The sequence below is a fragment of the Ostrea edulis genome, chromosome 4 (genome assembly GCF_947568905.1).
Source record: "Ostrea edulis chromosome 4, xbOstEdul1.1, whole genome shotgun sequence".
NCBI lineage: Eukaryota > Metazoa > Mollusca > Bivalvia > Ostreida > Ostreidae > Ostrea > Ostrea edulis.
The window spans coordinates 30,786,643-30,814,473 of record NC_079167.1 but is presented as its reverse complement, the minus strand read 5'-3'; the positions used below and the strand labels follow the sequence as shown (position 1 = coordinate 30,814,473).

Sequence of the window (27,831 nt, the reverse complement as noted above, 5' to 3'; positions counted from 1 at the left end):
TAACAGAGACATACTTTTATTTAAACAAATTAAAAATCAAGCATTACTGCATATACCTACACACTGACAAATATATCACTGACAAAGAGTTCGTCTGAAAACACAGGTCTTCAATATAATGACGTCGAACCACGGAAGAAAAGCGTCATCACATTTGACCAAGTCTTCTGAAGAGAAGAGGAGTCAGCTTGGTCATGCTCTTATTTCAGATTATAATGTGCTTTTTAATGGAACAAAAAATAACAGGAAAGAGCTGTTAATGAGAAAATTTTATATTCCGTGTGAAGAATACTGATTGTCAACTGGTCATCAAATATTCTACAAAGAAATAAGTTACTAATAAATAAAACAACTTAGTACTCCAACCAGCTCAACAGGAAGCCAGACATTGAATTCATAATGTCAATTCTGTTGCACACAAATTCAGCACTGCATTGAAAAAACAAACAATGATGCTATTTTTTCTTCTTCAGACATCTATTTTTGCTTGGAAACTGTGGAGAATCTATTCCCTGATAGTAGAAGACAACCGTACATCAACACATTTAATTTGATTTGCAATACCTACTCATATCTATCATTCATATATCATTAATATCCTAATTAACATTAATTACATACAAAAAATAAGAAGCCAAGTAACAAAAATACGGGGGGGGGGGGGGGGGGGGGGGGGGGTGTGTGTGTGTTATTTCACAAATTTTCTTTTCCTATATTTTTTGGTGTCGGACAACTTTTGCAACAAAACATCTACACTGAACAAACATTTCATCAATATACATACATGTGTATGAATTTACAATCTCAAGTTCTCTGAACTCATCGTTTTTGCTTTTTTTGGGTACCACCTTCCACCTATTCAAACATACATGTACAAAATAAAAAAAATTACATGTTGGCAAATGAAAAAAAAAAAAGAAGAAGCCAAAACACTGATACATACTTTAAAATAATCTTCTTAGAAAGATATACAAATGAGGCTAAAATCAACGGATGTACTTAATAAAACATGTAGTGTTACACAAAGGCCCACTCTATTGGCACATTTTACATTACATGTACATCGTATCAAGCAACAGGAAAGAATGCTGTCTCTTGCCACTCAAATTAAAACTTTGCTGAAATAAATTTATGTAACAGAGGTCCAATATAGTGGATATAATGGCATCCGAAGCACCTTGACACAAAGCTTAATAAACCATATGCACCAAGACTTGTGTCTCCTTCCTGTAACATAATACTTCTGATAGCCTTCAGAATCAACACTTCTCATCACAGTTTCATCTGCTTCAAGCTTAGGATTAAATCTTGGTCCCTTTTATGTTTGAAGTTATGGATTTTGATCTGCATCACTGAGACTAATTAATGGAGACTGGTCTTCTCTAAAGCCTGGAAAATAAAAGTTTTGTGTTACTAGGAAATAACAAGTGGCCCATGGATCATAATGTTCACCTGAATAAAATTATCTCCACAGATGAATATAATTCTAAATCTTTCCCCTAAATGGGGAAACTTGAGTATCATTTCTCATTTGTTAAGACACTGTTCAGGCATGTTGCTTAGTCACAGTCAGAGTTTAAGTATGGGTTTGGGGTTGAGTCGGGTAGATAGGTGTTTAGAATTTATTTTCCCTTGCTGGTGGGGGACAGTCAGCTGGTGGAGGACAGTCAAGCTGGTGGCAGTGCTACTGTGGGAAGAGGACTTTCCTAATAAAATAATTCCAGTTAGCAAACATTACAATGTAATGTTTCAGAAACTTTCTTACCGAATATACTTGCCAATAAGTCGGATTTTTGAGAGTTAAATTTGGGTCCAAAACCCTATGTCTGACTTATAGGGAAGTCATAAGATTGGTATTTTCCTGGACGGCGTAATGTATAGTATTTCTAAACAACTCCATACTCCAATAATAACAATGTTTGTCATTGGCATTCTTTACATAACTCTCAGTAACTTGACTTACTATGAATCTACCATTTATCAGTAAAATAGAATTGCAAACACGATTTAATATGGAAATATTCATATGTACCATCTAAAATATTTTTGATATAACATTTAATATTGTTCAAAGATAATTCAGAAGATAATTCTTGACCCTATTACTACTCGACTGTTTATGCAATTAATGGTATCTCTAGGACACAGCACGTACCACTAACACAGTGTCAGGTATAGGATAGGGGTAAATAAAAAACAATAATTGTTTTAGGTAAAAGAAGGACGAAATAGTCATGATAATTGCCAATAAGAGATAAAATGTAGTGTGTAAACCAAAAACAACAGATATGGCTTCTTCAGGAAAATTAAGGACAAATTCCTCCCTGTCCTGACACTCGCTGGGGACTTCAAAGTGTCAATTAAATTGAATTGGTAGTGTATAATTTTGTTTTCAACAGAGACTCGGTATCTATTTAATAAAGTTATAAAACAAATATTTTTATTTTACTTGGGAACAAAGAACAAGTAAGGTAAAAAACAAAATCAAGATCAGTTTTCAAAATATATAAGACAAGGGATATAACTCTTAAACAAAAACATGGACAAAATAAACAAAATGGTAACGGTTTGGCTTGTTGAGAATAAAATGTTAAATATCAATGTCATATCCAAAAATATCATTTGAACACAGGTAAATACATTAGAGTATTGATATGAAATTGATTTGTTGAGAAAAAAAAGGTTAAATATCAGAGCCACTTTTCAAAATATTATTTGAAACAGAGGTAAAAACATTGACTTGAAATCGTCAACCGCTTATTGTAAAAAGTTGTACCTCCAAAATAACCTAAAAGAAATACAACCAACTTACAGGCAAACCGACCCTAATTATGATACCATGGAGAATCAATTAATTTGAATCTACACGAGAATGATCTCAGTTTCAATTTACACCGCTGTCCTGCTGTTCCAAAGATTTTAATATGGTTTCCCTACATAATCCAACGAAATTTTCACCCACCCCTAACTCCATGAGCCATAATCTAAACAAACCTGAATCCACATTCTAAGTTAAAGCTTCTGTGTAAGTTTTGTCATTCTTGATCCAGTTGTTCAAGAGAAGATTTTTTTTTATTAAGCCCACCCCATTTTCACTATTGTTTAGTTTTCATCTCTCTAAATAGTACATATTTCTGTATTTGATTAAATTTGAAAGCCCTTCGCCTAAGGATGTTTTGTGCAAAGTTTGGTTGGAATTGGCCAAGTGATTTTTGAAAAAGATTTATAAAATATTTAATATCCAATTTTATTAATCAACCATCTCCCATTTAAAGAGGGTATGGACCTTCATATGAACAAACTTGAATCCCCTTCACTTAAGGATACTCTGTCAAGTTTTGTTGAAATTAGCTCAATGGTTCTTGAAAAGATTATTAAAGCAAAACATCCACTATGTCACGATTTTCATTATCTCCCCTTTGAAGAGAGTGTGGCCTTCATTTTAAGACACTCAAATCCCCCGAAATTCTTTGAAATCAACATCTTGAGAAGATTTTATAAACTGTAAGACTTAACTTTTCATTAATTATCAAATATCCCCCTTTGCAGAGAGTGTGGCCCTTCATTTAAATCTTTTTTAAAACTCCCTTCACACAAAGATACTTTGTGGCTAGTTGGTTGAAATTGGCCGACCAGTTCCCGAGAAGATGTGAAAAGCTCACACTGGTTATGACTGATGACAAATTTTGATAACAATCTGAGTCACCTTGGCTCATATTTAAAGACTTTCCCTATGTATTTGCATGTAAAACTTTGTTCCTTATTGTTGCCCCAACCTATCACCGGGGGCCATGAGTTTTACAAACTTGAATCTGCACTATGTCAAGAAGCTTTCATGTAAACTTTTCTGCTCAATCGTTCTTGAGAAGAAGATTCTTACAGTTTTTCCTATACACATGTATATTTGTATGTAAAAGTTTGATCCCATATTCTGGCCCCACTCTACCCTGGGGGCCGTGATGTCAACAAATTTGAATCTGCACTATGTCAGGAAGCTTCTACGTAAATGTAAAGTTTTCTTGTCCAGTGGATATTGAGAAGATTTTTAAAGATTCTCCATATATATTTCTATGTAAAATTTTGATCCCCTATAGTAGCCCTACCATACTCCGGTGACCATGATTTTTAACAAACTTGAATCTGCACTATGTCAGAAAGCTTTCATGTAAATATGAACTTTTCTGGCTCAGTGGATCCCGAGAAAAAGATTTTTAAAGATTTTCCATGTATATTTCTAGGTAAAACTTTGATCCCCTATTGTGGCCCCACCCAACCCCCAGGGGTCATGATCTGAACAAACTTGAATCTACTTTATACCAGGAAGCTTTCAGGTAAATCTCCACTCTTATGGCCTGGTGGTTCTTGAGAAGACTTCTAAACATTTTACCTATATATTTGCAAGTAAAATGTTGATCCCCCATTGTGGCCCCACCCTACCCCTGGGGGTCATGATTTTAACAAACTTGAATATCCACTATGCAAGGAATCTTTCATGTAAATTTCAGCTTTTCTGGCCTAGTGGTTCTTGAGATTCTTAAATGATCCCACCCTATTTTTGTGATTATCTCCCCTTTGAAGGGGAAATGACCCATCATTTCAACAAACTTGAATCCCCTTCATTCCAGGATGATTTGTACCAAGTTTGGTTGAAATTGATCCAGTGGTTTTGGAGAGGAAGTTGAAAGTATGAAAAGTTTACAAACAGACGGATGATGGGTGATTAGAAAAGCTCACTTGCACTTTCAGCTCAGTTGAGCTAAAAAAAAAGAAAAGAAAAAAAAGCTCATTGGGGTCTTCAGCTCAGGTGAGCTAAAAACTCACATAAGACCTACTGTTGATGTGCATGCCTAAAACCTTTAGAACCTTCATACCTTTATCTGGGTGGAAAGCTTCTAATGTCAAGGAGTTTTGCCGTCGGACTTTTGATTTGCCAATTTGAACACTGCCATGAGGGTTTTCTGGCATGAAGACAGCTACTAGAAGAGCCATTATGACTAGAATAGCACCAAAAGCAAACGGGGGACCAGGAACTATGCTCTGAAATCAATCAATTAGAATTACATTAATCCATCATTTACCTGCTATTCAAATTTACATTTGGAAACATACATTTATCAGCTAAGATCGAAATATAAACTATGCTCTGAAATCAATCAATTAGAATTACATTAATCCATCATTTTCCTGTTATTCAAATTTACATTTGGAACATACATATATCAGCTAAGATCAATATATAATGAAAAGAAAATAAGTATATCAAACATATCAACTGGCCACTCTCAGTTCTAAAAAGAGGCCCATAGGCAACTATGTTCACCTGAGTCATTCTGTTCACACAGTAATGAGAAAGATAAGTTTGGAATACTAACAGTGGCCAAAAAATACATCATGACCTGTCATGGTGCAACTACGAAAACCTGATTTACAGTACATCAGTAAGGTCCTGACAAACCTCACATTACGTCTCTCCAGGAGTTTCTCATACCTAGTGGTCAGATGGTTTTGACTACCAAAATTCCCCCAAATTATGTCTCACCAGGAGTCCCTCATACCTAGTGGTCCGCAGATTTTGACTACCAAAATTCTCCCGAATCAATAAAATCTCAATGTTCATCCAAGTAAAATTCCTGACCAGAATGAGAGTAGCAGAAGACACTCACCCGTATTGCTGACTGGATTTTGTGGTATGTGTTATTGTCATGAGATATGACCCTGTTATCTGGATCTGTGGTTTCATTAAGGTCCACATGGAAGAGGTAAAATATAAAACCAAACAGAGCTGGTCCGAGTCCGTTACAGAGGCCCCGGATACCAGTGATGATGCCCTGCGCAACTCCTGCAAAAAATGTCAGCATTTATTTTTCAGCAAGATGCCCATTTGATATATATTTAAAGAAAAATTTCTTTGTATTATGAAGGTATAAAAAACAATATACATTATTGTGACCCAGATACAAAAACAATATACATTATTGTGACCCAGATACAACTACAATATACATTATTGTGACCCACATACAACTACAATATACATTATTGTGACCCAGATACAACTACAATATACATTATTGTGACCCAGATACAACTACAATATACATTATTGTGACCCACATACAACTACAATATACATTATTGTGACCCAGATACAACTACAATATACATTATTGTGACCCAGATACAACTACAATATACATTATTGTGACCCAGATACAACTACAATATACATTATTGTGACCCAGATACAACAATATACATTATTGTGACCCAGATACAACTACAATATACATTATTGGGACCCAGATACAACTACTATATACATTATTGGGACCCAGATACAACTACATCATTTTGTCTCCAATACAATTCATCATTTTCACTCCAATAGAACTTCATTATTTTGTCTCCAAAACAACTACATTATTTTGACTCAAATAAATATAACTCATTATTTTGACTATACGATAATATTTTTTTTAATGTGATGCAATTACATTACTATGACTGTGAGACATTCTGACTGTGATACGATTACATTACTATGACTGTGAGACATTTTAATGTGATACGATTACATTACTATGACTGTGAGACATTCTGACTGTGATACTATTACATTACTATGACTGTGAGACATTTGACTGTGATACGATTACATTACTATGACATTGAGACATTTGACTGTGATACGATTACATTACTATGACTGTGAGACATTTGACTGTGATACGATTACATTACTATGACTGTGAGACATTTTAATGTGATACGATTACATTACTATGACTGTGAGACATTCTGACTGTGATACGATTACATTACTATGACTGTGAGACATTTGACTGTGATACTATTACATTACTATGACTGTGGGACATTCTGACTGTGATACGATTACATTACTATGACTGTGATACGATTACATTACTATGACTGTGGGACATTTTAATGTGATACGATTACATTACTATGACTGTGAGACATTCTGACTGTGATACAATTACATTACTATGACTGTGAGACATTTTAATGTGATACGATTACATTACTATGACTGTGAGACATTTTAATGTGATATGATTACATTACTATGACTGTGAGACATTTTAATGTGATACAATTACATTACTATGACTGTGAGACATTTTAATGTGATACGATTACATTACTATGACAGCCTGTCCAGCAACCTTGGACAAAAAATAAGGGCAAATTTTAGGGGTAAAATTTAAAAAAATTAGGGCTAAATTAGGGCTAAAATTAGGAATTTTTAACCAAATTGCGGAAGTTTTAATTATTTAAAAGGACTTACCTTGTCAAATTTGACAATAAAGAAACTCACATGACACACAAATAAGATGTAAGTACAGGAAGGGCGTATTCCAGTGTTCCATGGTCTCAGCTATTATTGGCTATAACCTAAAATCTCAACTCTTTATCACAAAGTCACAACCAATAAACAAGCTTGACACATGGATCCACAGGTCAACTGCCTTTCACTGCATCAGCATTATCTGAATAAGAACTGCAATCTACGTTAATAACACACATTTTGTATGAATGCATTTTGATTTTTCAAGACTGATAAAAAAGTAGGAATCGACATGAAAAATAAGGGCTTTTTTAGGATTTCCCCTTGAATTTTACATTTTTTAAAGGAATTTTAGCAAAACTGAAAAAAATTAGGAATTTTTAGGAATTTTTGGGCCGCTGGACAGCCTGCTATGACTGTGATACGATTACATTACTATGACTGTGAGACATTTGACTGTGATACTATTACATTACTATGACTGTGAGACATTTGACTGTGATACGATTACATTACTATGACTGTGAGACATTTTAATGTGATACGATTACATTACTATGACTGTGAGACATTTGAATGTGATACGATTACATTACTATGACTGTGAGACATTCTGACTGTGATATAATACAGAGGAGATTTATGTGAGGTTTACCTTGTTGATCTGGACTTGCATGGGATGATGTGAATGCACTGATGGCGGGATAAGCAACACTAGACATGGCAGCAATGCAGCCAGCCATCCATATCACCCTGAATGAAAAAACAGCCATTATCTGATTATTTCAAAATAAAAGGGGAAATTTGCTCTTTTTTTGTACACAAGAGGAAGAAATATTTGAAATGCCACTGACATAATTTTTCCATGAAACAGATATCACAATCATTCAAAATCTAAGTTGACATTTTTTCCTCTGTCTTTCATTCTTTACAATACTTTACTATATTTTACAATACTTTACTATACTTTACAATACATACCATGTCTGAGATCCAAATCCAAAGCAGGCCAACTGCACAATCTCAAACACAAGACCGAACACAATGGCCCCCTTATGTCCAACGTATTTCATTAACAGTGCTAAAATAAGCGTCTGAAAAGACAAGGAATTTCATTAACAGTGCTAAAATAAGCGTCTGAAAAGACAACGTATTTCATTAACAGTGCTAAAATAAGCGTCTGAAAAGACAACGTATTTCATTAACAGTGCTAAAATAAGCGTCTGAAAAGAAACACCAGAAGCACGCAAGTCTTCTTAGTCAGCTCTAGTTATTGTTTATGTGTACCACCTTGACATTTATTCTTTATATTCATAATTTGTAATATGTAGGTCACAAGTTGAAAGGTCAGAGCTTATATTGAGAAATTAATACATTGAATCAGTAGACTAACTGAAAACAAGAGGCCCACAGGCCTTATCAGTCACCTGAGTACTAGTGAAAAATTATCACTACTCGCACAGGCCTTTTCGGTCACCTGAGTACTAGTGAAAAAGTATCACTACTCCCACAGGCCTTATTGGTCACCTGAGTACTAGTGAAAAAGTATCACTACTCCCAAGGCTATGAAATCTAGAAAAATAATTCCTGTTCTGAATATCTAAGCTAAATTTCAACATTCAGCAAAAGTATAAAACAAATGTGTTCTTACAACTTCAATGCCCTCATAAGTCCATACACTGATGAAAAGCTTCACATGATATAATAGGTGTATTAGCATTAAAATATATGACTAATTTGGACCCATCCTAGAGTCAAAACCCTGGGTTGTGAAATTCACCATTTTTTCGTACATCTTTTTCTGCTATTCCTTAGTATGCATTTAGATTTTATACAGTATCGGCAAACTTACACATAAACACCATATACTAAGTTCAGCCCCAGCTTGGGGTCAGAACCCCTACCCCAGGGATTATGAAATTTACAAATTTGGTAGAAGCCTTCCTCCTTTACATCTCAATGCATTTAGATTTTCTTAAACATGTGCAGTTCTTGAGAAGAAGATTTTTGAAAATTGGTCAATTTTGGGCAGTTTTTGCTCTGCCTATATAGGTCCCAGGGGTGCAGGAATCCTGGAATTTACAATTTATGTCCCCCTTGTTCCAAAGATGCTTCATATCAAATTTGAAAAGAATAGGTATAGTAGTTATCATGAAGAAGTTAAAAATGTCCATTGTTCACACATTTAATAACTGACCATTTTGGCCTAACCCTGATACCAAAACCCCTACCCCTGGGATCATCGAATTTACAATTTTGGTAGAGGCCTTCCTGCTCTACATCATCATGCATTTAGTTTTTCTTACACATGTGCGGTTCTTGAGAAGAAGATTTTTGAAAATTGGTAAATTTTGGGCAGTTCTTGCCCCGTCCCTAAGGCCCCAGGGGTGCTGGAGACCTGAAATTTATGATTTATGTCCCCTTGTCCCAAAGATGCTTCATACCAAATTAAAAAAGAATTGGACTGGTAGTTATCAAGAAGAAGTTAAAAATATTCAATTGTTAACACACGACGGACGACAAACAACTGCAATAGGTCACCTGAATTTACTTTAGTAAATGTAAATATCTAAATACATAAATTTTGTAGTTTAATTCATCAAAGTTGACATGAATGCAAAAACAATTTTTATGAATTGAATAAGAACATGTGTAACCCCGATAATCTATGGTACTAGCAAATTGATAAAGCTTGTTACAAGTATTAATACGTATTTCACTGTAGAGGAATTGTTAATTAAGAAATAAGATATCATTTTTGAATGTTGTTGGGATATGACATGAATTTGGTCACGTGATCAAATCCTATAATGCCCGAAGGGCGTTATAGTAGATTTGATCACGTACCAACTTCATGTCATATCCCAATAACATTCAAAAATGATATTTCATTTCTTAAATCTATATTTTCTATTTTGATTTGTGTTCTTACTGAGCTTCCATGATTATGTAGCAGATGACCAAAATAACGATCGTAGAAAACAAAATATAGTTTGTTTGAGTTTTATCGAATAAAAAATTAGGAACAATATCAAAGAGAATATAAGATATAGATATTTAATTGAAAATGTTAAAAAAAGACGAAAGATGTGTAAAAATAAACTTAAGGTAATTTAGAGCGTAAAGTTTACTGAAATCACGACAAGAAGAGCGGAGTAAACTATATCCGTGATGTGATTTGGTCGCGATCAGCGATGGAGAACCTGGCGTCGGTCTAGCTTACTAAGTTGAAAACGCAATTGTTGATCACAGATTTCAACAGAAATTCAAAGGATCTGAGAGAATTGATGGTGGATATGATGGGTCAAGTTAACGTTAAGCTCTTAGTCAGGTTTTTGGAAAGAAACAACGGTATGTTCATCGTTAGGACTTGCGGTTGTAGCCATGCAGGAGACGATTCAAAACAGTAGGACAGATTTAGACAAAGTGCAGGTAGGTTGGGTCTTTTATTTACCTTCAGTGTGTGTAAAATAAAATAAAAACGAACTGACGGAGTTTTTGTTCACTTGAGAGATTTCTGTTGTAGAATTTTAATGAAGACTCGCACCGGTACCCTGACATGAACATGTAAATTTTTTGAGCCTCGAAACCAGCCTCGCTTATGATCATGCTGAGTCATAGCCGTGATGGAAGTTGCCAGGAGACAACAGGTTAACTTATCATCATAAAGTAAATAGGCTTATAACTCTGCCTACATGTTTTCGCTTCCAATATCATAGAACTTTATTTTATAAATTTGCCATGCAGAAGTTGCAGACGGTATTTAAAACTGTATAAAATGAAACAACAGAATGATATGTTTAATGTTTCTCTTTTATAAATTGATGAAATTCTTGTTTGTTTACAAAATAAACTGTATAAATATCCTGCTGCGTTTATTTCTGTTATGATGTCATTGCAGTGGCGGATCCAGGGTTTACGAAAGGGTTTGTGTGAAAGTCAAGTATTAGCCAAAATGCTTAGCCATTTTGGGTGCCAATCTGGAATTTTACTCACACTATTTCTATTATTTAAATTTGTGGCGAGAGGGGGTGGGGTTCTAAATCCACCACTGCATTGCATAAGCAAGAAGCCAGGTGAAAATACAGGAACTGACTTTTGAAGCGTGATTGTATTCATACTCAAGAACTGATCACGTGACCAAATTCATGTCACACGAAATTGAACATCAATTTCATTAGTACTGTCATATAAGGAAGTGCATTGGCAAATGTAAATATTATGAAAATGTATATCAATATATCATATACAATATATACTTACTTGAGCAACAACAGACAAAACACCAACCATAGCTATATAAGATGCAACTTCCTGAGCTGAGAACATCATAACCTGCAAATAAATCAATCCTCTCACTTTTCCCACCGCATATCATCAACTTCACTCTTCATTTCCACACCCTTTACCAGTTCTTATCAGAGAAATAGACATTGGTTAATGTATGACCATTAACTATAGTAACTGTTATTTCAAGGCTGTCACCTTCGGCACATATACTTAATAATCTCATTTAATACTTGTATAGTAAATGTTTATACTTACTAATCTCATTTATCGCAATTCACCTTTGAATTAGAATGCTTTAACCGATATAGTATTGCATTGTGTGACGACACAATTGAATCTGTTTGTAATACAATTGCGAAATGCAACAGAAACTCTCATTGGTTCATATCGGTATGTATAAGTCCGCCTAATTCCCTTATACGGGAGTAGTTGGCATTTGAAAACATGACGGCCAGATGGAAACAAACTTCAAAGGCAGAAAGAGAAAAAGTTGTATTCTTGTGTTGTTGTCTCATGAATTTAATATATAAAAATTCCTAACATATTTTCCTAATATACTTGTGTCCAAACATACCTTCAAATATTTATTAAAGCCCAATACGACCCAAAAACTCGTAGCTTTTGATGATTTCGTTCGTTGACGTAGCCATGTTAGGTAGCCAGTTAATTCGAATCCCGGTTCGTTTCCATACTGGCACAATAACGTCTAGATGTGAATTAATACCCCACAAATATTTTAGCTAAATATTTTAAATAATATATCATCCCAGTTCCATTAAATGATAATTATTCAAAAAGTTAAACTCACGGCAATGTGGCCTTCATTAGTCTGGGCCAGTCTCCATCTCTGCCACACGAGTGATTAAGACCATAATGGGCTTATGTAGCATTTTCGTTAATCAAGAGCTTATTTTACCTTTACAAAAACTATATTTTTTAATTTCTATTAATTATTCATGTTGATAATAAATGAAGAGCAAATACATAACTTACAACCAATTTTATGAATAGATACCAATAGCAACAGAGTTCGAATTGACCGGCTACATGACATGGCTACGTCAACAAACTAAATCATTTGAAGCTATGAGTTTTCAGGTTGTGTGTGGCTTTAATGAATATTGAAGGTATGTTTGGACACAAGTATAGTAGGAAAATATGTTAAGATTTTTTTTATATTGAATCTATGAGACAGCAACACAAGAATAGACTGATATCAGGCCTCAACCGTGCGCAGCTTTTTGTGTGCCATAAATCGAAGGTTTTTATAAGAGGTGGATCGCTCTCTGTTCTGTCACAATATTTTTTCAGAGAGCTACAGTTCTCCAGGTAGTAATTTTCTAGTCCATCCATCTTATCTGATCACATGAATCCGCTCGAGAAAGTGGGCAGGCTGTAATCGGCCAATGAAAACTCTTGTTGTATTACATCAAACATGTCATTCAAACTGTTCAATCGTCTCATTCAATTGTGTCGTCACACAATGCAATAATATCGGGTAAAGCGTTCTAATTCAAAGGTGAATTGCGATAATATAGAAATGTTTATACTTACTAATCTCATTAAATATAGTAAATGTTTATATATATATATACTTACTTACTAATCTCATTTAATATGGTAAATGTTTTTCTATCTATCTATCTATCTATCTATATATATATATACTACTCAAAATTTGATAAGGATCATAGATATTTTTCTGTTTAAAAAATTAATAACTGCATAACTGGCAATATTGTGTCCAAGTGAAATCAAAAACGTCTTCAACAAACTTGCACGTGCATTTCATGCCATGGGAAATGCGTTTCTCATCACAGTTTATGCTTTTGCTACCATTGCATGATTTTCACTCAGGCATCGGTGTCTGATTCTTTGTAAAATTTCAAACTCACTTGAGTGTTTACACTACATTTATCAACACAATGCCCCCTCAACGTGTAAGGCGTCGCCTGACGACAGAACAACTGGGCAGATGTATTGGAATGCTTGACGCTGGCTATTCACAACGTGACGTTGCAAATGCACTAAACGTCAGCCAGAGCATTGTAAACAGGGCCTGGAACCGACAGCAAACTTTTGGTACAGCAGCACACCGACATGGGGGTGGTCGTCAGAGGTCGACAAGCCAACGACAAGATCATTTTGTGGCTCTTCAGGCACGGCGCCATCCCTTCTGGACAGCAACCAGCCTACGTAACGACCTCCTGAACGCCTCGGGGGTGAATGTGTCCACTCAGACGATACGGAATTGGCTTCACAATGCAGGTCTCAACTCGAGAAGGGTATGTGTTTGAGTCCCTCTGACTGTTCGACACCGGTGGGAGCGATTGGACTGGGCTGAAGGTCATGTCACTTGGACACAGAACGATTGGGTTCAAGTTCTGTTCACCGATGAGTCCAGGTATTGTTTGGACTTTACAGACAGGAGGCACCGAGTGTGGCGATGACAATGTGAACGTTTCCAAGATGCCAACATCAATGAACATGACCGTTATGGTGGTGGTTCCATCATGATCTGGGGTGGAATCAGCAGGGATGGAAGAACAGATATTCATATCCTGGAGAGAGGAACAATGACGGGGGTGCGGTACCGGGATGAGATCCTCGATGTTTATGTCAGACCCTACGCTGGTGCTGTTGGCCCTGAGTTCATCCTGATGGATGATAACGCCCGTCCTCATCGCGCCTGGGTGGTGGAGCAGTACCTTCAGCAGGAGACAATTGTCCGTATGGACTGGCCAGCGCGTTCGCCGGACTTGAACCCGATTAAGCATGTATGGAACTTGCTGCAGGTTGCCCTTTCACGCCGTGGAGCACAACCCACGACTTTGGCAGAGCTCGGAAACGCCCTCGTGGAAGAGTGGAACAACCTTCCCCTTGGAAACATCCGGGTGCTTATTGACAGCATGGCTCGACGTTGTCAAGCCGTCATTGATGCAAGGGGAGGCCATACCCGGTATTGACACTTCATTGACTAAGTGTAATAATGGACTATCCCCAAAAACTGTGTAATTCTTTCTCTGGTTTGCTGTTAACTTTTTGTAATGAATGCCTTTTGGTGTTGTTATCAGATTTCAAGCATTCCGTATTGATGAAAGTTCATGCCGTTCATGAATTTTCATTCATAACCTGAGTAAACACGTTTCTGAGTCAAATTTAAGTCTTTTGTTATGTTAGTGGTAAATTACACAGATATAACCTAGTGATCCTTATCAAATTTTAAGTAGTGTATATATATATATATATAAATATATGTACATATATATCCAATAATAAAAGTCAAAAAACACAAAACTCGAATAACATTTCACTGTTAGCGCTTTCGGCTTTAATGCCTCTTTAGACAGTTATAAGTTATATAACTGTCTGAAGAGGCATTAAAGCCGAAAGCGCTAACAGTGAAATGTTATTCGAGTTTTGTGTTTCTTGACTTTTATTATTGGATGTATTTACTGTATCAAATACCGAATTCTTTATTTACAAACTATATATATATACTTACTAATCTCATTTAATATAGTAAATGTTTATATATATATATATATATATATATATTTATATTTATTTACTAATCTCATTTAATATAGTAAATGTTTATATATATACTTACTAATCTCAGGTAAACAAAGAAACATGAGTACTCCCCCGCCTCTGGTAGGTAGGACAGAAAGACTGTTACACATAGAAGTAATATTAATTTATCATGGCCTATTTTCTTTAATGCCTGAAATAAGAAAGAATAAAGTCAACACACAGATACCATAAACACTAAAAGCTTAGAATCATTCTGACCTATATTCTCATTGTATATGTATGTAGTACTTAAGAACTTGTTTTATGTTAGAATAATATATCCAAAGCGATCATTATTATTGGATTATTTTCATTGAATAGAATAACGATAGTTACGATTTCATCACGACTTTGATAAATAACGTGTTTCTTCTTCTGCGAATCCAAATGTTGGTGTTATTGTAATCAGGATCGTTATACAAAATAATCTGACAGAATGAACGATGGTTTGCTTTGTATATTATGTTTGATATAGTGGAAACCTCCAATGCATGTAAAATAGTCTTGATGGTCATACCAAGAAAATGTGGCCGAATTTGACGCTTGCGTCAATAAGTTTCCTTGTATCAAATGAGTGATGCTTTATTTTTTTTTTCAATTTGGGGGGAATAAAAATACTCATTAATAAGTGTTTGCTATGCGTTATACTGTACATTTTGTTCAGATCAGAAAAATAACTTACACCTAATGGGTCTGCTTTCTCCCATGAAATCTGTGATCCCCAGTTAGCGGGGCGGAGTTTATCAGGCAGCGACTCTGGTACTGCCACTAGTATAAATAAAACATCTAACACTGCTACGGCTGTTGCCAGCCATATCACAAAATTGTCACTGTAAACTTTTCCTAGATAAGCACCTAATGCAGGACTTGTAACTAAGCTTGCTGCAAATGTTGCTGACACCTGAAATATTGAGAAAATATAAGTTAGTACATAATACAAAATACTTCATGAACAAAAATACAAGTGTTCTATATTCATTATTGCCCAAAGCAATGAGAAACAAAATGGTTTTTTCTTCTTAACATTTTCATGTTTATTTTTGTTATCCAAAGGAGCATTCAAGTGTTCATTATGCTTTTCATGAAAGTTTTTATTATACAATTTCAATGTATTACTGTCAATACACTGGTTACAGTATTTCATAGGTGTGTGTATCATTCATAGATTGGGAGGGACGATAGTCCCACAGGAAGAGGGGGCATAGTCCCACAGGGGGAGGGGACATAGTCCCACAGGAATAGGGGCAGTCCCAAAGGGGGAGGGGCATCATCCCACAGGAAGAGGGGACCATAGTCCCACAGGGGAGGGGGCATAGTCCTACAGGGAGAGGGGGCATAGTCCTATAGGGAGAAGGGATCATAGTCCCACAGGGAGAGGGGACCATTGTCTCACAGAAGGAGGGGGCATTGTCTCACAGGGAGAGGGGAACATAGTCCCACAGTAAGAGGGGATAATCCCACAGGGGGAGGGACATAGTCCCACAGAAAGAGGGGACAATAGTCCCACAGAAGGAGGGGGCACAGTCCCACAGGGGAAGGGGGCATAGTCTCACAGGAAGAGGGGACCATAGTCCCACAGGGAGAGGGGACCATAGTCCCACAGGGGGAGGGAACATAGTCCCACAGAAGGAGGGGCTATAGTCCCACAGAAGGAGGGGCTATAGTCCCACAGGGGAAGGGGGCAAAGTCTCGCAGGGAGAGGGGACCATAGTCCCACAGGGGGAGGGGGCATAGTCCTAAAGAGGGGAGGGGGCATATTCCCACAGGGAGAGGGGACCATAGTCGCACAGGAGGAGGGGGCATAGTCCCACAGGGGGAAGGGGACATATTCCCACAGGGAGAGGGGACCATAGTCGTACAGGAGAAGGGGACCATAGTCCCACAGGGAGAGGGGATCATAGTCCCACAGGAGGAGGGGACCATAGTCCCATAGGGAGAGGGGACCATAGACCCTCTTAAAACACATTTACATATTCATTACTATCAAGGTATTGAAAAAAGACTTCTTGAATACATTGGACCCTCCCACCCCCTGAAAAATTGTCTGGGATAAATCCACTCCAGTAAAAATATTTTGGATCCACTTATGTGTTTCATTTCACTTACAAGACCATATGCCTGACCACGGTCCTCATCAGTTGTGATGTCAGCAACATATGCAAATACAACGCTAAATGTCACAGCAAAGATACCCGATATTGAAAGCATGGCAAAATACCACCTACAAATGGAAAAAAATCTCACTAATGCAATGCTCAACATCCAATTTATACACAGAAATATCTACAAAAATAATCCAAAACTTATCAAATGTAGATAATAGACTTGAGTTTAAATAAAGCATCACATATCACAAATTCAATGAAAACCTTGCTTTTAATTTGGTATCTTTTCTACTCATTACTTCTTGGTTATATATAAAATAAGTTCTTGTAAAGTTATCATTATTCAATACAGTAACTGAAAACACGTACATGTAAAGTTATCATTATTCAATGTACACGTAAAGTTACCGTAACTGAAAACACATACATGTAAAGTTACCGTAACTGAAAACACGTACATGTAAAATTACCATAACTGAAAACACGTACATGTAAAGTTACCGTAACTGAAAACACGTACATGTAAAGTTACCGTAACTGAAAACAGGTACATGTAAAGTTACCGTAACTGAAAACACATACATGTAAAGTTACCGTAACTGAAAACACATACATGTAAAGTTACTATAACTGAAAACATGTACATGTAAAGTTACCGTAACTGAAAACACATACATGTAAAGTTACTGTAACTGAAAACAGGTACATGTAAAGTTACCATAACTGAAAACACATACATGTAAAGTTACCATAACTGAAAACACATACATGTAAAGTTACTATAACTGAAAACATGTACATGTAAAGTTACCGTAACTGAAAACACATACATGTTAAGTTACTGTAACTGAAAACAGGTACAGGTAAAGTTATCATCATTTAACTCAGTAACTGAAAGCACGTACATGTAAAGTTATCATTATTCAACGTACATGTAAAGTTACCGTAACTGAAAACAGGTACAGTAAAATATCTTTATCTCGAAGTCCGTGGGACCTCGAAAAAACTTCAAGATATCCAAAATCGATCTTGGATATTTTTTTTTTTGAAGGAGGATATTTGATACATAGTATGGGATTTGCATTATAAATAAAAACCCCGTTGCCGTTTTTTCTTATAGTTTAATACAAGTTGATAAATTAATATTGTGGAATTTCAAAGACAAACATTTCGCTTCTTTAAAGGGACTGGTTCACGATTTTTGATAAAAATATTTTTCATTTTTGATGTTAACCATTAGAAATATAGCTCATTTAATGTTCACAGCCAAAATTTTGACCTTCTGAATGCAAGAATAAAAGTAATATTTTAGCCTTAAATATGTGTTATGTAAACAAAGACTCGAGTCTTTTTATGTAAACAAACAAACAAGTGAAATATTGATTTTGCAATATAATGCATCTTAAATTTTGCATAGTAACAAATTTTAACTTTTAGATGACACATTTCACCCCAAAAATGCTTGAAATGTGAAAGATATAATAATACTTAGATCGATATCCATTTCTTTCGAAAATTTCGTAAACAATAGCATACCGCAATCTTTGTTTACAAAACAAATAATAAACTCTCTAAAATGAGCTTCTGTGATGATGTATAACCTTCATTTTCATGTAAAATCTTTCAAATACACTAGACAGTAGATTTTGATCATTAAAAGTGAAAAACAAAATTTTGGGTAAAATCGTGAGTCAGTCCCTTTAATATATATATAAACATCCAATTGAATTCACAATGTGTTTCAAAATTAAGATGATCGTGCCTGTATGCTTAAGTTTACTGATGTCCAAGCTCGACTGGGATGTAGTTATTGCGTTGTAATGAAAGAACGTATCACATAAGAAACAAAAAAGACGGATTTAAAAAAACAAACTTTTAAACGTTTATTTAATAAATTTTCGTGTTTTCTCTGTACTAGTTTTAATGATGAAGCGTGTATTATTAAAAGCATTATCGTTATTAAGAGCATTACCTTCAAGCGTACTTCGACGATTTTGTGCATCTATCTAACCCACATGTTAATGATAGAGCGTGTGTCATTCAAAACACCATCCCTGGAATCGGGTGTGTTAGTTCATAATTGGCGGTGAACTTTAGCCGTAATGTTGGAAAGCTTCACTAATCACCCAAACTGTTGAACCATTTATTGCGACCTGGGTCTACTCGGAAAAGGCGAGCGTGGATTAGCAGTCATTAATCATAATTGATGTAGCCGCGGGTGTGAATGTGTGACTTAACGACGCCAGGTATGATAAGCAGAGCGGAAAATTGACTGCACTTCAAGATAAACCAGGTGAATTTAGGGTATGGGACCTTGAAAATACTTCGACATAAGCGGAGTATTCGAGATTACCATGTTCAAAGTATCAGACCATGTTCGAAGTATCAGAATTTTTTTAAAATCATTTATATAGGGAAAACGACAGTGACCGGCGGTCGACTTCGACTCAAGCGGGGTATTCGAGATAAACCATATTCGAGATACAGATATTTTACTGTACATGTAAAGTTATCATTATTCAACATAGTAACTGAAAACATGTACATGTAAAGTTATCATTATTCAACTCAGTAACTGAAAATACGTACATGGGACTGATTTTCATCAGTGGTATTGGTGCACATGTGAAGGAGACAGTGATCAGAAGAAAAGGCTTTCTTCCAAATGTATCTGACAGCGCCCCCACCAAAGGAGCGCTCAGGAAGGACAGCAAGCCCTGAATCATTTAAAATAATCATTAAGTTAATGGACTCACAAAGGCCCTGAATCAATTAAAACAATCATTAAGTTAATGGACTCACAAAGGCCCTGAATCATTTAAAACAATCATTAAGTTAATTTACTCACAAAGGCCCTGAATCATTTAAAACAATCATTAAGTTAATTTACTCACAAAGGCCCTGAAACAATCATTAAGTTAATGGACTCACAAAGGCCCTGAATCATCTAAAACAATCATTAAGTTAATGGATTCACAAAGTCATTTACAATAAAACAAAGTGAAAGTTGTATGGTCCAAATTTCGACAAATTTTTTCCACCATGTAAAAACCCTGTTAAATCATCGCACGTATGTATTTATGAGGCTGTACAACATGTCATAGATTATTTCACCTGCTTTAATCAGAATTATTTGATTTCAAATTGGTGTTTACAAACAACATTCACTCAGCCATTTCAAGTCACAGTCACATGACCAGTTAAGACTTTGAGGTCATCGGTGATCATATCTGTGTAAAGCTGTGTATTTGGTTACAATAGTCCCGTGACATAAGTTTAAGACAAATAAAAATATAAAATACCTCATAGTAATTTGTTGTTTCACGCTCTTTCAGTCTTAAAGTTAGACAGTTTCCTTTGATTTTTATACCTCATGTTGGAATTCTCCTGACACACATGGGGCTATTTATGCATATGCACTACTATATACTTTTTAAATAATCTTTTCACTTTTTTTTTTAATTTTTTTTTTTTTTTTTTTTTTTTTTTTTTTTTTACATGCAAATGTTTTCAAGCATGTAATTAAGGGAAAGTTAATAACTTTAACAAGAGTACCGCCAATGGCACATAATACGCCCTTTAAAAGCTAATATAGGGCGTTTTTCTTACACTATGATTTGTAGAACTTGCCTTCAAGTAGTATCAGCAATCATCAGGGTGTGACATACTTTCTTTGCATCGAAAAAACAAGACAAATCATGAACTCTCTATGTAATATTTTCACTTGGCATAAGATGTATGTGTATCAAGTTTAATGGTCCTTGCCCCAATGAATCGGTCTGCATCCTGCTACCACAACCTTGACCTTTGACCTTAAGAAACAATAGGCATCCTTCACTTGACATAAAGTGTATGTGTACAAAGTTTGACGGTCCTAGCCCCAACAGTTCCATTTGTATCCTGCCTACAAGGTTTTCCTACCAAGTGATACTGTGACCTTGACTTTGACCTTGAAAAATAATAGGCATCTTCCTCTCATCATGGTGATCAAATGTACCAAGTTTCAATACCCTGGAGCTTACGGTTCAGTTTGTATCCTGCCTACAAGGTTTTCCAACTAAGTGATATTGCAACCTTAACTTTTGACCTATAACCTTGAAAAAAAAATAGGCATCTTCCTCTCATCATGATGATCAAATGTACCAAGTTGCAATATCCTGAAGCTTATGGTTTGTATCCTGCCTAGAAGGTTTTCCTACTAAGTAATACTACGACCCTGGCTTTTTACTTCTGAACTTGAAAAACAATATGCATCTTCCTCTCATCATGGTGATCAAATGTACCAAGTTTTAAAATCCTGGAGCTTACGGTTCAGTCTGTATCCTGCCCACAAGGTCTGGACAGACAGACATGCCATACCATAATACGTCCTGTTTTCGACGGGCGTATAAAAACTAATTAATCTGTTTTAAAGTAATTATGTACAATAATAATATATGTACATCAGATCATACAGCTTTAATGAATTATAATACTCGGAATAAAAAAAAATCATTAAACTCATGGACTCTACGGCCCTGAATCATTCAAGATAAAAATGAAGTTAATGGGCTCTAAGGCCTTTAATCATTTAAGGTTAATGATCTATATAAACACATGTTTATTTTTTACCTTAACACCTTGTATCAACCCATTCATGAGGAAAGTGTGATTGGCAAATGTATTGTTTAGTACCTGAAAAAAGAAATGAAATCAATTTGCATTTGATATTGTACTGGACAAGTTTGAAAGGAATGTTTGTGACATATTATTTATAGACATTGACCTGTTACCTCAATAGCAAATGAGCCATACAATCTTGTGTCTGTTACATGTTGAAAATTATTTACTTGGTATGCATACATGCAGAACAAAACAAATTCAGTGCAACAGCTGAAAACAGTCGCTTTGTGGAGCCATTTAACAAAATTAATTGAATTCATTGACGCGTTTGCTACCTGACATTGTGTAAATAGAGACTAAAAGTGTACTGAAATGCAACATAACATTTTGTAATAAACTGTTGAATGTACCTGTAACACCTTTACATGTGTTGCCACACGTTTTGGAAGTTATCAAGCACATTTGTGTATTATGTCTGTAAATGAATCTGGTTTAAATCTGTATCAGTAATCTATAGAGAGATGTACTCACTTCAATCAGTGGCGAGGTCAGCAGTCCCCAAGCAAAGAACTCTAGAAAGATCACAACCAAGGCGTGGTACACACTGGCTTGTCCTGCCCCGGGGTCCTACAACAGTTAGTGTACAAAATAATCAAACCCATTAAACGCTGCAGACTCAATTTCTATAATGTCACTCTAACATCAAACCCATTAAACGCTGCAGACTCAATTTCTATAACATCACTCTAACGTCAAACCCATTACATGCAATTTCTATAATGACACTCTAACAATTAAAAGTTTTATATAAACTAGAGTGTTGTACCAAGCCTGCAATGACATCACTGATGACATCATTCATCAAAATACATAATGGATTAGGAATGAACCATAAAATATCCAAATCCTAACTCTTCCAGATGCAAAGTTCTAGACTGTCACAAATGGTATGTATATTATGTCAAATAAAGGAATAGAATTGCTAAATATCAGTGTACTGTCTATCACAATCAATCGGATTGAACAGATGGTCATACAGATGGATGGATGGACTGATAATGGACAACTTAATCTACAAGTGTTGCTACACTTTGCAGGTGACACAAACATACCTGAACAATCATATCACCATTATGCACTCTTTCATCAAGTATTAAACTAGACAATCTCACAATCATATCAATTATCACTTGCTAAATGAGATTTTCTGTATGACTGTGTGATACAAATGAAATCACAATATTGTGCCCAGACATCACCGATCCATGTTATATCCTTGAAGAATTTCCACTTCTCTCTATTCAATCTAAACGTGTATTTCATCTTTCCAAATTTTGGGTTTTTTTTTTTAATGAAAATGTGATTTTCATGCTTCCAACAAAGAAGGTATATTTTTACCATTTATCAGCGTTAAAAATGAAGGTTATCTCCAAATTTCATTAAAAAGGTAAAAACCTATGTGAAGTATATGTGTGTGCATGTACATAAGTGTGTGTGTGACTGTGTGTGTGTAACAAATCATAATGCATGACAGCATATAGCCTCTTTTGCAGATTGTGATGTCATAAATGCACTACAATTTGATGAATCTAAGAAAATCAATGAAATGAGAAAAGTTATCCACAGCCATCGCCCACGCTAATTTAAGGATATTTCATGTGATATGACGTAGTTTAACATCTAGAATATTAGTGTGGTTGTTGGCATTGCATGTGCTCTCTATCTTGTCAAACTGAAATGCTTGAAATATTTTTGTTTTCAAAAAAAAAAAAAAAAAAAAAAAAAAAAAAAAAGCTGGAAAATCCACCAGTTCATGATGCCATAGTTGATGTGATACAGATTCAGTTAAAAATAATGTGCAGTTTCCATGTACTCTGCTGTAAAAAAAATAGTACCATGTTTTCCTTTCTATGATTTTTTAAAGGAGGAATACATACTACACCAGAGAAATTCGATCTACATGAAAAGTGGAGACAACCAAATTTTTTTAAAATTAAAAATCTGGGGGAAAAAATTAAAAACGCCTGCTGGACTTGAACCCGCGATCTACAGTCAACATGCTAAACCATTGAGCTACTCAGCTAGGTAATTGAATCTAAACAGAATAGACAAATATTGCTGATATTCATAGTTCCATTGATTATATCAAAAGCTTTAAAACAAAGTAAGGCATTGTGATGATGTAGTAATGTGAAAACTAAAAGTGAGAGCGAACGTTCAAAGATGATTAGAAATGTATCACCGTAGTCTTAATGGGTTAGTGGTAGTAGATGTCATTTTACTTTCAAATAAATACAGCTCTAATAATTTACCAATTCTTCAAAATTTAGTCTTATAACTTAGAATATATATACATGTATATAAATATCAGCCCTTGAGTCGACATACTGGGATCTCAGGTTGATATGGGGCGGGAAATGTGTGACAACGAGCTCCGAGTTTACAGCTCTCACTCAAACCAATTTCAACGGGCTAAGTACCCTGCATGCACCACAGTCCAATTCCAGACTCCTCAGGTGTGCAGGGACAATATTTCATACAATAGCCCTGTGGTCAGGCTAATTTTAACAGCCAGTGTACAGAAATAAATATCAAAAATAAGTTTTATTAGTAATGTAATTTGTGCAAAATAATAAACATTACAAAACTGAAAATCAGGACTGGCCGATTTGAACAGGGTTGGCAATTTGTGGGTATAGCCAACCCTGTGAATGGCTCATAAATTCATTGAGTTCTAGCCCTACCTATAAAGATGTCATTGTGACAAAGTTTGCATGATGTTTTTGTATATAATTGCAATGGTATATATTACAATTCTTTTGATTGGACAAAAATAAAGATGAATCAGAACAACTCTGGACATTTTACTCGCAAACTGAACATATAAGTGCTTTGCGTTTTTATTCAGTTTGCGAGTAAAATGTCCAGAGTTTACACATCGATGGGCCGGATTTCAATTTCCACAAAAATGTGTGCTGAAGCACTGTGACATAATTCATTTCAAAAATATATAAGGGGGTATATACATGATGACGTTTTCTGTCCAACTTTCCCTATGATACCACCATCAAGAAAAGAATTATAAGATTCATTTCTTAAAACATGCGATGTCACAAAGGAAGGATTCAGTGGGGACGACTGTGAAAACATTGGATTGAAATAGTAGTTTTTAAAGTGAATCTCCATCCATTTTGCAATTATATTTATCATAACCAATGTAAAGGATATCAGGTGCAAACATAAATACGTCAACGTGATCAAATTTAATTGTACCTGCCCTTTTCATTTGTGACATCTAGGGTTTTCACAGTAACATATGATATAGTTACAAACACTCTGTATTTCCAATCTTGCCAATTAATGTTCTGCGGTCTTAATTACTACACTTTGGAGAACCGGAGTTTTAATAATTATAAATATGATTAAGTGTCTGTACAGAAAGAAACACATTTATAAAATGAAGAGTAATTGTCTAATCAGTGATTATGAAAAACTATCAGATGCATATCTTTATGTCATTGTGGTGAATAAAGAATGTTCAAATTTTCAGAAAAATCCATCTGCCAGTCTCAGATCATCATTTAGAGAATAGAATACTTTATTTCTAATTCAGGGTCCAAAATAGACAAACATGAGATGATTACAACAATGAAGAGAAGAAATACCAAATGATAGAATATTATTATATGCATTAATCAATAACAATAACTGACAACATATTACTCCAGAACACATAATTCTTTTGCTAATACCATATATACTCGTCTATAGGTCAGTTCACCTATAAGTCGGTTGTATATTTTGTAGGCTATTTTGGAGGGATTTGCCATTGACAAACTTCTAAGTCGGTATAACTTTTTTCAAGAATCGCTTGACAATTCCTAACATTTTTACCTGTTTCAAATAATATTTTGTGAAATGCGCAGATATTTAATGATTTTCTCAACAAATCAATTTCAATAATAAACACTTACGATGAATAAATTCATTAAAATATGTAAATACTTGTACTTTAAGCATATAATCTTAGAATACATGAATAATATAATATGTCCAGTCAACATTAATCATGATAATCATCGGAGTATGAAGTTGTTTAAAAAATACATTACCATGTCCAGAAAAATGCTAGTTTTCTTAGGACTCGCCTATAAGTCGGATATAGAGTTTTGGACCAATTTTTTAACTCCCAAAAATCCGACTTACAGGCGAGTAATTATACGGTAATTAAGAAATGTCATACATATATATATATATATGTATTTATTTTCTTACGTTATTGTATTTTTCACATGTTATTAGTGTTGAATAATCGAAAAAATTTCGTAATCGATAATCGGTCAAAATCAGAAGAACTATATCGATCAATGTTCATCATCTATATAATCGGTATTTACAAGTAGTTAATAAATGTTTGTTATTTTATAGTCATTTATTTTTAGTTTTATGGATATGTGCAACATATACACACAACTATTAACTTATTTACAAGGAATGAAATGTTTTTTTTCTAGCCATGACATCCATGATATATATGTAGTTGATTCGTTTATAATGGGCTTGTGTTTGGGTGACAATCGATTATGAAAAATGGAATCAATAATCGGAATCAACGAAACAAAAATGATCGACAATCGTTTCATCACTACATGTTATTAAAAAATGTATTTCATTTTCAATGGTTTAGATTTGTATTTTGTGCAATTAATCGGCCCTTTCTAGGAATGTTGATAAACCTACCCATTTCAATTTTTAACCTACGAGAAGAAATTCTTAACTTGCACAATGACCTTAAATCTGTGATCTAAAATTCTGACTACAGATAAATAATTTTCATAACCCCAGTTTTGTTTGAGCTTCACATATAATTATGTGCTTATTTGCTTTCATTATAGTTCTGTAAATTTGAATACCAGTCTTTCACATAATAACCCAATATTGTTTTATTACAGATCAGTTCATCTCTGATATTCAAAATATTACATAACTTATGTATAAATGCAAACCATGAAGTCTTACGAGTAAAAAAGAAAGGAAGCTTTTTGATACATTCATATGCATCCTTGAGTAAAGGAAATTCAGTAGACAAATTATCTAATCTATACCAGCTTTTAATTAGTGACAGTAGACAAATTCTCTAATCTATACAAGCTTTTAATTTAAGAATGTGGTAATGTAAAGGAAACCTTCCTAACTCAGATAGTACTGCAGATTTTTTTTTTTTTTAATGAACACCAAGGATATATTTACAAAATTTGAGGTGTATTCTCTCACATGGCAAATTTTTAAAGCAGTCATAATTTTTTTAATTTTCAAACTTTCAAAAACTTGTACTAAAATAGGTACATGTCAGGCCAAAATAAAAATCCCGTCTACACAGACAGATGGACATGTAGATTTCAATATACCTGCCCCCTAAACTTCATTTGCGGGAAGGGGGTAAAATTAAATGACAAATACACAGTAGCAATCTAACAGAATCACTGTCTTAAGTAAGTAAATGTGTTCTTTGTTATGGCTTTGGAATTGTAGAGGAAATTCGAAACTGCATTTTCGGTTTCCTTTAATCATTAGTTACAACCTATTCGTTTCATCGAGTATCAACGTCGATAAATATATATATACTTGGTTAAAACATCATATCTACACTACCTGTTTGTTGGTCGTTTCCTTTTTAAACATGTGACATGATGACATACAGTCTACTTTAAAACCTTAAAAAAAATAAATCACTTTCCATTCCAATTTCGTAACCTTACCACTCCATTATCCTTCGTGTGGCCTTTTCGGGGTCCCCAGATGATCTTTCCAACTACACGTTTCTTTCTACCCATATCAATATTAAGTCATAAACTAATGGAATTCATTTTATCAACACTTATTTTTCACTTATATCGTCCCATTTTTGTAACAACCTTGAACTTGCACAAAATCACAGGACCGCAG

General features: G+C 34.9%; 1 protein-coding gene across 1 annotated transcript; it reads right to left on the bottom strand.

The window, feature by feature from the left end:
• Window positions 1-27,831, bottom strand: LOC125669997 (hippocampus abundant transcript 1 protein-like). The gene is made up of 13 exons (XM_048904882.2): window positions 27,645-27,831; window positions 22,417-22,512; window positions 21,895-21,957; window positions 19,873-20,000; window positions 17,285-17,399; window positions 15,861-16,079; window positions 15,216-15,329; window positions 11,576-11,647; window positions 8,294-8,406; window positions 7,968-8,065; window positions 5,664-5,839; window positions 4,872-5,037; window positions 1-1,389 (listed from the first exon to the last, which is right to left on the bottom strand). Exons 1-13 carry the CDS (start codon window positions 27,717-27,719, stop codon window positions 1,331-1,333), a joined length of 1,494 nt encoding a protein of 497 aa, XP_048760839.1. The 5' UTR covers window positions 27,720-27,831; the 3' UTR covers window positions 1-1,330.